Source organism: Physella acuta, unplaced genomic scaffold (genome assembly GCF_028476545.2).
Source record: "Physella acuta isolate Inbredline_101_S28 unplaced genomic scaffold, ASM2847654v3 ptg001480l, whole genome shotgun sequence".
In the NCBI taxonomy this organism is placed as follows: domain Eukaryota; kingdom Metazoa; phylum Mollusca; class Gastropoda; family Physidae; genus Physella; species Physella acuta.
The window spans coordinates 291,973-304,474 of NW_026732995.1; the positions used below are offsets into that span (position 1 = coordinate 291,973).

General features: G+C 34.4%; 2 protein-coding genes across 3 annotated transcripts; both read left to right on the forward strand.

Moving 5' to 3' along the window:
- Positions 1-728: 728 nt before the first annotated feature.
- Positions 729-6,165, forward strand: LOC131928264 (WD repeat domain-containing protein 83). 2 transcript variants are annotated; one of them, XR_009383747.1, is made up of 8 exons: positions 729-1,034; positions 2,647-2,871; positions 3,110-3,222; positions 3,366-3,498; positions 4,130-4,238; positions 4,997-5,111; positions 5,555-5,751; positions 6,005-6,165. XR_009383747.1 is itself a non-coding variant. In XM_059284240.1 (7 exons), exons 1-7 carry the CDS (start codon positions 959-961, stop codon positions 5,687-5,689), a joined length of 906 nt encoding a protein of 301 aa, XP_059140223.1. In that variant the 5' UTR covers positions 729-958; the 3' UTR covers positions 5,690-5,825. The 2 variants fall into 2 exon arrangements, 1 of the variants encoding a protein (XP_059140223.1); XM_059284240.1 differs by lacking the exon at positions 6,005-6,165 and having other exon boundaries at positions 5,555-5,825.
- A 4,082-nt stretch (positions 6,166-10,247) lies between these two features.
- LOC131928258 (dnaJ homolog subfamily B member 5-like) lies at positions 10,248-12,349 on the forward strand. The gene has a single exon (XM_059284228.1). It carries the CDS (start codon positions 10,467-10,469, stop codon positions 11,505-11,507), a length of 1,041 nt encoding a protein of 346 aa, XP_059140211.1. The 5' UTR covers positions 10,248-10,466; the 3' UTR covers positions 11,508-12,349.
- The last annotated feature ends 153 nt before the right edge of the window (positions 12,350-12,502 follow it).

The following is a 12,502-nucleotide window of genomic DNA, read 5'->3' on the forward strand; positions in this document are numbered from 1 at the left end:
ATTCAACGAAATATAATTATATACTTTTTCCAGTGTCCGCCCCCTCCCAGAAAATTCTACCCCCCGCCCCCGAAAATTTCAAGTACCCCCCACCCCTCTCCGGGGAGGAAAAAGTCTGAAAGAAACACTGAAACCAACCTCCCCCCCCCCCCACACACCACCCCCCCCCCCACCCCCCCCCCCCCAAAAAAAAAAACATGTCTACCGTCCCATTGCAAGAAAACCACTTTTTAGATTAGACACATTAATTAGGCGGTAATTTTATTATAGAGTATCGATGAGGAAATTTCTTTTGAGTTGGGGAGGGGGGGGGGGGGCTCAGACGTTCTTACGCGGGGGGTGGGGCTTCGCCCCTACCCGAAGAATTGTATGCAAGAAACTCTTCACGCAAACCATTTAGATTAGACAACATTTCCTTTTTTTCAATGTTTACGCGAGAATCAATGACGTCATTACATTACTGTGTGCACTCTCTGGTTTGAGATTATGTTCTACTCTACGCTAAATGTGTCGACGTCATATTTCGTTTTTCGAATTACTGTGCATGTTTTTAAATTGCTTGTGTTTTCTCTAGAGCGTTCTTGTCAGACAGAGCGTTCTTGTCAGACAGAGCGTTCTTGTCAGATAGACAGACAGCGAAACTATTAGTATTAATTTAAAAAAATGACAAATATTTCACACACAAAAATGTTAGTTATTTTTTAAACAAAATTTGGCAAGTTTTCCACAATTTGATCTGGTATTAGTGATCTCTACGGAACATAAAAATATAAAATAAACTGCCGTGTTATGTATGATCATGATAAATAGAACAATGCTAGTACTAGATCTAGATCTAGATCTATTAGTAATAGTAGAATAAATAGATCTATTAAAGTTGTTAGGCCTAAATGACTTTTAAAATGTATAATCTAGTTTCATGCTGTTCAACCGTTAAAGTAAATGAAAATCATTAATCATGATGGCATGGCCCGACAAGAAGACCGAAACTTTGGACTGTAAACAAGGAGCTGTAAGATGCGTGAAGTTTAATGGTTAGTCTCATAGTATGATTGTTGACCTTTATAGCTGTGCTATGTAGGGTTAGGATTCTGCAGTTTGTTTGCACGCATGAGCAGTACCATCGAAAACAGTTGTTTCTCTCAATCGCACATGTATATTTTAATTTTTTCTGGCTAGAATCTGCCTTAAACTACTAAAATTAGTTATTACGAGCTGACCCGCGACATAACATACGCCTCTATTTAGTTGTTTTATTTTCTATTTTTAGTAATTCATAATTTAGAATTCAACGCTTTAAAACACTATAATCAGTAGCTCCTGAAGGACGATTATCCTCACCCTCACTTTCCACTCCTTCCCCCCCCCTGAAAGCAGCCGCCTGTGACGACAGTTTACAGACGACAATGAAAAGATCAAGCAGGGTCGATGCTGGAAGTTGACGAACAACATATGACGATCCAATAGAGAAATGAGACAGGACGGCATTGATATATTTCCATAATTTATTATGTACAATACACACAGCTACATCGACAACAGACAGGAGGACGAGTTCTACAACCTCAAGAAACCACAACAAGACTAAGACTGACTTCAACTATTTTTTTTTAACAATAACACATACTCTCCCATGTCACACCCTTACTAATACTTGCTTTGTCATGCATTTAGAATCTTTTATTAATCCAACTACACACATACTCTCAAACCCTCAACATCTTTTATTAAACACATTCCACTACACACATACTCTCAAACTCATTCAATACAACCAAGTCCATTCACAACACTCCCCTTAGTTTCAAATAGTTTAAAACCAAATTATCTGCTCCTAATAGTCGTCACTAATTCGACCCAGCTCTACGATTGTAAACAACTCACCAGACTGGTGGGGTGGGGGTGGTAGCGATATGGTCTGTTAAGCATGCCTGGAGGAGGTTTGGCATGCGTCAACGTCTTGTCTCGTATGGTCCCTTCATGAAGAGAATTATATATATAGATTAATATTGACTCATTCATTTAGGAAGTTTTCCAGATATTAGACAACTTTTGATTAACCTAACCTAAACTAAGAGCTGATTCCAGCCGGAAGTAGAATCGCATGTGCATAGCACTACAATAACCTGGTTTTTCTCGTCATCTAATTCTAAATGTTGTTGTTTAGGCGTATTGGTTGTCTGGATGGGACAGAGATTAACATGATAAATACTTAAACAGTATAGTGATTTAAATAGATTTGATACAAAAAATTATCCTTATGAACTAGAATTCTCTACTAGTCTACTAGATATACTATAACTAGTATAACTTTACTATGAACCCTCATCCCCTGACGATCTGCCAGAAGCGCAACTGCTCAAGTAAGGCTAAAAGAATAATTTGAGCCCATTGCGCAGCTATTGATAGTAGTTAATTTGAGCCCATTGCTTTTAGCTAGTCTAAAAAAAAAGGCGAAACAGCTGTTCAATTTTAAAAAAATACTTTTTAATAAAAGTGAAAAAGTATAACTAAACTTTCTTAAATTCCCCCTCATTAACATCACAAATGTCCACCTCCCCCCTCTCATCTCAGAGCCATGTCATTTATGAACAAGCCCTTACCTTAACCACTTGAATTAATAATGTTTTTAATTTCTTTAATCAGTTGATGGCAACTATTGCATAACATGTGGTAGTGATAAAAGTGTCAAATTATGGAATCCCTTGAGAAACTTGCTTCTTAAGACTTACATTGGCCATGGTTATGAAGTGCTTGATGCACAAAGCTCTGGAGATAATTCTCATATTTGCTCTGGCGGAATGGACAAAAGTGTTGTTCTTTTTGATGTATCAACTGGACAGGCAGTCAGAAAATTTAGAGATCATGCAGGTAATTTACAAATAATAAAGCTGCTTCTGCACTACACATCCTAAAAGGTTTTCAAATTAACTCAACAAAAGAATTAATAGTGTAATTATTTAATGCTAGAATTAGTCATGAGAAGTTTCTCTAGTAAGCTTTAGCTCAACATAATTATCCCAGACACTTATACTATTACATTATTAAGTTAGCCTTTACTGTATTATATGTATCATTATTTTTATTATCAATGCAAATTTCTTTCCAGGTACTGTCAACACTGTTTGCTTTAATGAAGAATCTACTGTCATTTTATCAGGCTCCATAGATTGTTCAGTTAGAGTATGGGATATACGGAGTCGAAAAAATCAGCCTATTCAGGTACACAAAGCTTAATTTTATTTTAAGTTAAATACTTTTATTTAATTTTATATAGATTCTAGGTGAAACCCAAGTTACATAAAAATATATTTTTTTCAGCTCAAAAATACAATCAAACTTTATACATAAATAAATTATCTCAGGTGATAGATGAGGCCAAAGATAGTGTCACATCAATTCAAGTATCAGATCACGAAATACTTACTGGTTCTGCTGATTGTAGAGTTAGAAGATATGACCTTAGAATTGGAAGAATGTTTTCTGATTTTGTTGGAAGTAAGATTTTTAAAAATTAATTTTGCCTGATGGGTGACTACACCGAGTTGCGGACCTGCCTTATTGACATTTACACATTAACATCCATAATACTTTACCATAACAATTGACTCACACCAAATCTAAACATAAATGGCTACACTTGAGAAGTATTAATGAGTTATGACAAGGTAGTTTATTAGTAAGATATTATTTTTTGGTTTTGTTGGAAATAAGTCAGCATTAGAAAAATCTTTCATTTCTTTGAAACTAGTTCTTATTTTTATATTAGATGTGTGATTTGTTTCTAATAACAGAATAGTATTTATAAAATATTTTTAAAATGATGTATCATAATTTATTCTTGCACAACCAATAAAAGAGAGTTCCCTTTTCAAATCTGGTGGTCCATGGGGCAAGTGAATTAGTTTGCCTGTTTCTGCGACCTAAGCATAAGAAGGGATAGTATGGTCAGCATTATGTCCCCAACAAAATTATTTGCTATTTAGATGTTTTGCTTAGTTTATTTGAATATGTGAAGTAATAATTCTGCTGACATTTAGCATTTTTGTTTTTTTAACAATAGAGCCTTTTTTAAAAACATAAATAATGTAGGACTTTTAAGTTTTTACATTACACTATGTTGTTTCAGAGGCTATATCTTGTGTGAGATTCACCAGAGATGGTCAGTGCATACTAGTGGGCTCCACAGATACAAGCATTAAACTTCTAGATAAAGATAGCGGAGAAATGCTTAATGAGTAAATAAATATTGTCTTTGTTTCTTTTGCTTTAACTCTTTACAGTTCCATGTTGAAGTTATTTCCGAGGTTTTTCTTTTGTAGCACAGTCAAATGCAACCACATTTGTCCAAACTATGTATATTATATTTATTTAAGCGTAGTTATGGAAGTCTCACTGGTAATAAGATTTTGAAGGTAATGGCAGAAATGGGAAATAATAAGATTTATTTACATTGTTTTCTTATTTTTCTTTCACTAGCAGTTTATTTTCTACAAATTTTATCAAAATATTCACTTTTTAAAGTACGGGAAATACAATTAGTGAAATTAAATGTCTCTGCTTTTGAATCAGGCTTTATTTATATTGTAACTTTGACAGTGATATTGAAAACACAATTAGTTCCAGTGGCTACATACGATTTTTTTAGCAATTAAAATTGTTTGTTTGTTGAAATAATGTTATAAGTTGGGGTTTAATGTTTCATTAATTATTAGTAAATTATCAAGCTATTTCTCTCATAATTAATAAAATTAGGACATTTTCCTGTATAAAGTTTTTATTTTTTTAACTTATGTAGATACTTTAAAATAATTATTTTTAAAAGTGCAATGGTTGAAATCATGCATTGTTTTTTTTTGTTTGGCCGTACTGGAAGTTAAATAATGTTTATGCCAGGGCTGTAAATGGTTAAAAGACAATTTTTAAAAAATTAACATTAAAAATTGTTTACATTTTTGTACTTAAAATTAAAAAGAAATAACAATTTTTTTTATAGGTACTCTGGTCACAAGAACTCAAACTATAAAATAGACTGTTGCCTCAACCATAAAGACACACATGTTCTTAGTGGATCTGAAGATGGTGCTATCTACATATGGGATCTATTAGATGTAATTTTAGATGTTCTCATTTATAAATATCAATATAGTGTTGAAAAAGAGATGCTTATTTATTTTTTATCTTCTCTCAATTTTATGTCTTTTAAGCTGAAGGGTACATTTATTTATTTTTATTGTTACATTTATACAAATGTAAAATTTATAAAAGAAAATAACTAATAACCATGCTCATTGGTCATTTCTTACTAGTATTAAAATATATTACAATCCTTTCTGCTGGATATTTACTGATTTCCTTGCTTTGATGGTGATCTGTTTTTAAGACACTTATTTTGAACTTTAACTCCAAAGACTTGTTTTCAGATAACATAATTTAACAAAATATTTCCACTAGGCATAAACAGAAAAATGTTATAAGTAAAATTTTAAAAGTTTTTTAAAAACTAGCTAGTGCTAATAATCAGTTTTAATATCCTTATTATTATTTTTTTAAGGCCAAGCTTCTAGAAAAACTGGACTCCAAAACAAGCAAAACAGTGCATTCAATCTCATTCCATCCTACAGAGCCCATTTTACTGAGTGCGTGTGGAGATAAAGTGTTTGTATGGGAGAGCAATCAAGTTGATTAATTAAGGAAAATACTACTCAGTTGAGTTGTAACTGACACAACCACAAATGTGCATAGATCTAGGTATGTTTTATAAATATTGACATTAAAAATGTAATATAAAAACCATAATATCTTATCTTCAAAATGTATAAATGTATGTGTACTTAGATTTTATTGTGCTGTTTTTGTGCCTACATCAAATGTAAGTTCTTGATCATATGGCATGTTTTTATATTCAACTTCTTGATGTAGTTATTTTTAATAGAAATAAGTAAAAATCATGATTTTAAAAAAATACATTTAATGATATAATGTTCTGTTAAACTTTTAATAGTATAAAAGGTGGAAACGTTAAGCCAAGACTGAATTTGTTCTTACTATATAAAAGTCCAAGTACCCAAGTACTCTCTCTCTGTGTCCGCATGTCCCGAGCATAAGAGATCAGTATCTTCAGCGATATATGGAGATCTTAAAGATATGGACTTCAGTTGAAAATAATATGGTGGATGTTTTTAAATATTTATTATAAATTTTATTTAAAAAAAAATAAAATAAAAATAAAGCTATATTCAAATGAAGAAACACATTTTTAATTATGCAACTGGAAAATTGTTCATGGTTGTGACAAGAACACAATAGACAATGACGTCACATGCCACATGTTTCAACTACAGAAAGAACACAACACCAATTTTAGAATATGAAGAAATGAACTATTTTATTCAAAGTTGATTTGTATCTAGATTCTATAAATCTACTTATCATTACACTAATACAAATTACTTAAAAAAAATTATTAATGACGATTGAACAGCCGGGTTTTTAATGGAATCATTTAAGTCTCTTAATCAGTTTGTGCATTTAAAATGGTGTTGTGTTGACTAATTATGTATATAATTTGGTTTTAATTTTTCTAATTGATATTGGTAGCCTATGTTATTTTAAATGTGTCGGATTTTTAGCTATTTAGTTATTTCTTTGCTTTGTCCCTAATAATATTGTTCAATGTGTAGTAAAGCACATAGCGTTTTGACCAATAACTATTTTATAATTTTTTTTTCAAACTAAGAATAACAGTAAAAATACAAGTCCTGTAATTCACGTGAAAGGGGTACCCATGGCTAGTAACAATAAAAATGGACCAAACTAATTTACCATTGGCAAGAACCACCCAAAGATCAAGAATATTTATTTTCTGACGCTAAATATTGATTCAATTAAAAACTATTAAAAGCTAACAAAATTGTATATTGGCGAAATTCAAATGGTACACTGCACATTAGAAATCTGGTTCAGTCATTCATTAAGACCATTAGGGCAACATAATAGAAGTCCATCATTCCGTAGAAAGTCTTAAGTCTAAGCTCAAAATGAGCAAGGTAGGTATGAAAATTGATTTTAAATGTTGCCAGGCCATCTTGTAGAATACCTAACAGAATTTTACAAAGAGTATAATTAGCATATTCCCTTCAGAAGGTTTCACAACATGAGACGTAGATCTATATTCTCATATTGCTATTCCAATTCTACAAGGGAAAAGGTAGTTAAAACTATTGAGTAACCATAGCTCTTCATTAACACACACAATCGTAACAAGGATTCAAACCAAGCGCTTGAAGAAAAACGATTATCTGTATAGGTAGGGCCTATATATAAAAGAAAATATATCTTGTCTTTTTTACCTTTGAGAAGTATTTGAGGGTAGTCGATGAATAACGGTCAAACTGCACAGGCGTCTTCTTCCGGCGGTCGTGTGACCTGGAGTATCTCGGTCTCTCCCACGAGCACTTCAGTTTTAAAGATCGCCCGACACTAGAAATACTCAGAGCTACTACAACAATCGACGACTAAATCAAACAACGATCGTGGTGTAACGCCCCGACATGAAGGCGTCACAGAGGAGTGTTCACCAGAGACGTAGCGACCCTTCCCGGGGACAAACTTTCGATTTGCCCCCCCCCCTTCGAACTTTTCATTTGCACCCCCCTCAAACTTGCAATTTGGCGCCCCCCCTAAGGTCGGTGCCCGGGGACATATGCCCCCCCCCCCCTCGCTACGCCTCTGGTGTTCACCCTCATCTTTGAGGAGGGCGATCGACGTTCGTTTTAAATTACCATACCGCATACCCTTGGGCGGTAGGGTGGACAAACCCGCACCCCAGCAGCGTTTCATTTTTCTCCGGGAGGGGGGGGGGTGGACATTGGTAAAAGTATATATTTTCTATATAAATTTCCATTTCGTTTGGTAAGATTCAATAAATGTATAAGTAACGCCAACGATGTTCAAAAAATACTCAAGTATTTTCGCGTTAAGGAAAACCTAAAATGTTGCGTCGGCGTGTAGGACTAGATGTCAATAGATTACAAGAGGATTTTATGAAACTTGTACTTTTAGTTTTTACCATGGCTCTAGAGGCGGATAAGAAGTTTTTTTTAATGGCGCGCGTTTAAATATTCATCAGAAATAGGTCCTGGTTGCGTGAGTTCGGTAAATTGGAGCTTGCAAAAAGTGGCGGGGGCTTAACTATTCGCCCGTGCAATTTTTGCATTAGTGGCGGGGCTTAACTGGAAAAGATTCATTGACCGCCACCATTGATGGGCCAATTTCAGTAGGTATTCTCTATCTGTTGGCCAAATAATTTATGGAGGTCTTATCTCTCTATATTTTTTACGTCGTCGTATCTTGGATACGTCTCGAATTGTCTCTTGGGCGTACCCCGCTCTGTTGCACGTAGGTAGTGACACCGGCTGCCCTGCCTATGATTTGGTGTCCGGTAAAAAAAACAACAATCTTGACATAATCTCTCTTCCCCCCCCCCCCCCCCCCCCCCCCCGGACAAAAAAAATAAAATGAGGACTATTTAATAAAAACCAAAGATGATGAAATCCAAAACTAATAATATTAGAAAAAAACTGTGTTTTATTATACTTTAAAAAAAGAGAGATTCTGAGCGTTGCGTCACAAATACTAATTTATGGTGTGCTCTTTCAACCTTTTATCAACCGTTGAAATTCGAGCGCTGCTATCAATATTTATTTTTCTGTTTTGGAACTAGATCTATGTTTTTCCGACTCAAGGGGGTGTAAAACGTCGAGATATGTGAAAATCTCGATTTTTTTTTTTGCACGATTACAATATTTCCTCTATACTTCGTATACGAGAAAAAAATGTATTAAAAATCATGTCTATATCCTGAGTAACCATCTCCCATAGTGTTATATAAGAATATTCGAAAAAGTTTAGGGGAGATCACTCCCGGGAAGTTGTTGTGAATACTCCTGGGGATGTTTCTGCGGGGGAAAAAGATTTCAATTTCGCACTGGCGGCGCCCCGGGAGTGTGCAACGCCCCGGGGTCCGTGAGCGATATGGCGCTTATACGTTCGTTTTAAACAGTACGATAGACTATGAGAAGACGGGGCGCTATATTTGAATCGGGCGCGTCCAACTGTGCCCCGGTAGGGTGCGATTTGCCTCGAGCTATCCTGTGACCAGACGTCCGACTTACTTCTCAGACCGCGGCAACGCGCGTGGACGTGCACACTAGTATTTTATAAATGAAACCCTTCCAGTGTGTTAAGCCATCATCTTGTAGATAAGATTCTAAGAAAAAAATTTATAATGGAGACTTAGTTAATAATAATATGAGTAATTACACAAAGTTGCAAGGGAAACGTATTTAATTTAACTATCCTTTAGAATACACTAGGCCTACATCTAAGAAACTAGATTTAGATCTACGTGCATTTCCTATTATAATATTACGAGCCGACCCGCGGCATATCATACGCCTCTATTTAGTTGTTATTTTTTCTACTTTTCAGTGATTCATAATTTGTGAATTTGACACTACCAACGCTGCCACTAAAATATTTCTTTAAAACACTACAATTTGCTCCTTAAGGACGATAACCCCCCCCCCTCCCTCCGTTAAAGTAAACTCCACTTAGTTACCCCCCCCCCCCCCTATGTTTAAAACTAAATTATCTGTCCCTTATAGTCGTCACTAAACCCGGCTCTGTTTGTAAACATTTAGAGTGAACCACAGCTCACCAGACCATGTAGGGGTGGGGGTGGTAGGGAGCGCGTTTACAGCTTGTTTTCTAGCGTCTCCCAGAAGAGAATTATAATATAGGCCTATAGTATATAGATTATCTAGGTAATTTAAAAATAATAAATCATGTGCTACTGACTTAAAACGTGAGATAGATCTGCAATTTGGGCTACATAGCAAGATAACAAAATTAACATTAGTTTTTTAGTCAGTATCTAGATCTAGATAGATAGATCTAGAATAGATCTAGAACTGAAGTTAAAAAATAATGTGTATCATTGATCAACGGTCAACGTTTTACATGTAGATCTAGATTTATTTGCAAAAAAAAACAACTATGCACAATTTTACCTAGATTCTAGATCTAGATATTAATACTTATAAAAACGAATAGTAAAGTCATTGTAATTGTAAATATTTTATTAAAAATTGGCAACATAGATAATCACGTGACAAATAACCCAATTACTGACACTATTAATAGCCCATAACAAAACAAAACTCAGTTCTTGTAGCGGAAGTCAGAATAGTTCTCGAATGTTCGGGGAAAATCGCCACTATTCGTTAATCTTCGTGTTGCTCCACGACCAAGTTTGGATAGTCTATAAAACAGAGGAAGAATTGCGCTTCGACAGTTGATGAAAACTGAGTTGGAGCGAGCAGTCTCAAAGTGTTATCGTGAAGATTTCATTTTATTTTGTGTAAGTGATTTATTAACACCGTGTTCAGCTTACTAAATAAACAATGGGCAAGGATTATTATAAAATTCTGGGGATAACTAAAGGTGCTTCTGACGATGAAATCAAGAAGGCCTATCGTAAAATGGCCTTGAAATATCATCCGGATAAAAACAAATCTCCTGGTGCTGAAGAAAAGTTTAAGGAAATAGCTGAAGCATATGATGTTCTCAGTGACCCAAACAAAAAGGAGATATTTGATAAATATGGAGAAGATGGATTGAAAGGAGGAATGGGTGGTGGCTCCACTGGAGGAAGAAGCGGTAATTTCACATATACTTTTCACGGCGATCCCCATGAAACCTTTCGGATGTTTTTCGGCAACGAAAATCCATTTGAAAGTTTCTTCAGCTCAGGTGGTCCAGCTGGAATGGGTGGCATGGGAAGATCACCATTTTTTCAGTTTCAAAGTGGAGGACTTGGTGTGGATGAAGATATGGACATTGATGATCCGTTTGCCCAGCACCATCAGTTTGGTGGACATGGTCGAAGAAAACATCAAGACCCAGCTGTTATCAGAGAATTGCAAGTTTCTCTTGAAGAAGTCTTATCTGGTACAACCAAAAAACTTAAAATTACTCGTAAAGTGTTGAATTCTGATGGCAGAACTACCCGAAGTGAGGATAAAATATTAACTATTGACATTAAGCCAGGATGGAAAGCTGGTACAAAAATAACTTTTCCTAAAGAGGGTGATCAAACGCCACACAATGTACCAGCAGATATTGTTTTTGTGATTAAAGATAAACCACATCTGTTATTTACCAGAGACGGAAGTGATATCCGCTACAAGGCTAACATTTCTCTCCGTGATGCATTGTGTGGTACAACTATTCAAGTGCCAACACTCACAAACAGAAAAATTCCACTAGCTTTGAATGAGGTCATCAAACCAAATTCTACAAAGAGAATACAGGGAGAAGGTCTTCCAGTTCCAAAGACACCAACACAACGAGGTGACCTTATTGTAGAATTTAATGTTATCTTTCCTAACAGTATATCAACAAATACAAAAGATATACTTAAGGACCTTATTCCTCAATCTTAGTATGAACAATCAGAAAGGACTTGAAACTGTATTTTTGTACATACTATTTAAGAGTGAGTTGTACATATTTAATTTGTGGTTTTGTTTGAATGTTTTAGGTTAGAACAATAAGTATGCATGCAAAACTGTATTGTGAACTGAATAATATATTCTCCTATATATTAATTACAGAAGTGATATAAACATTTTGGAAGTTAACTGATTTAAATTTGACACATTGTAGGCCTATTTCTTATTACATTTAAATGACTAAATATTTTAAAGTAACTTTCACTGGTCGAGATATGGGCCAGACGTCTTTAGTTTTTTTTTCTTTCTATTTTAGTTAGTAGGCCTATGTATTGTAAAAATTCAGTGCTGATCATATATCATTATAATTGTTTAGATTATGTAAAATATGTCCATTGTCTTTCATATTTTGATTTTTTTTTGTGTACAGTTTTTAACCTCAAATCTGATGTTTGTGGTTTTATTAAACTTTGTACAGTAGCAAGTGTGAACCAAACCTCTTTATAGGCTATTAGTATATGATTAATTTACAATTTCATTAAATTCAATAGAAAGTATCTACCTATATTATTTTAATAAATTATCACTTGTGCTAAGGTGCTTGCTTTACTTTTTAACCAAAACTTATTCCAAAGAATGTTTAGGCAATTTAACCACTATTGATGCTTCTTCAATATTCCCATATTAGTTGGAATTTTTTAAAAATAAAAATAACTTAACTTAGCATAGCCTGCATAACTTAGTGAGTAATTGAAGTAAATTAAATTAGTTGGTGCTATTGTATTTGAAAATCTTCCATTGGGATTTGCCAAATAAAATGATACAGTCATTGCATACTTTTTTTTCTTAAGCCCGTTTGTGTTGTAGTTTTCTTAATTGACAGCTGGTTCATGCTGCTGATCAGATATGTAAGCAGTACCAATAGAGGGTAGGTGTACCTTGATGCGGTATACCTAAATAATGTCTTTTTAAAATTATTAATATAA

Excerpts from the sequence above, each read along its gene's own strand:
- LOC131928264 (XM_059284240.1), top strand. The coding sequence starts at position 959 with ATGATGGCATGGCCCGACAAGAAGACCGAAACTTTGGACTGTAAACAA. Across the intron at positions 1,035-2,646 it reads AAGATGCGTGAAGTTTAATG|TTGATGGCAACTATTGCATA; the intron begins GTTAGTCTCATA and ends TTCTTTAATCAG. Across the intron at positions 5,112-5,554 it reads ACATATGGGATCTATTAGAT|GCCAAGCTTCTAGAAAAACT; the intron begins GTAATTTTAGAT and ends TATTTTTTTAAG.
- LOC131928258 (XM_059284228.1), top strand. The coding sequence starts at position 10,467 with ATGGGCAAGGATTATTATAAAATTCTGGGGATAACTAAAGGTGCTTCT.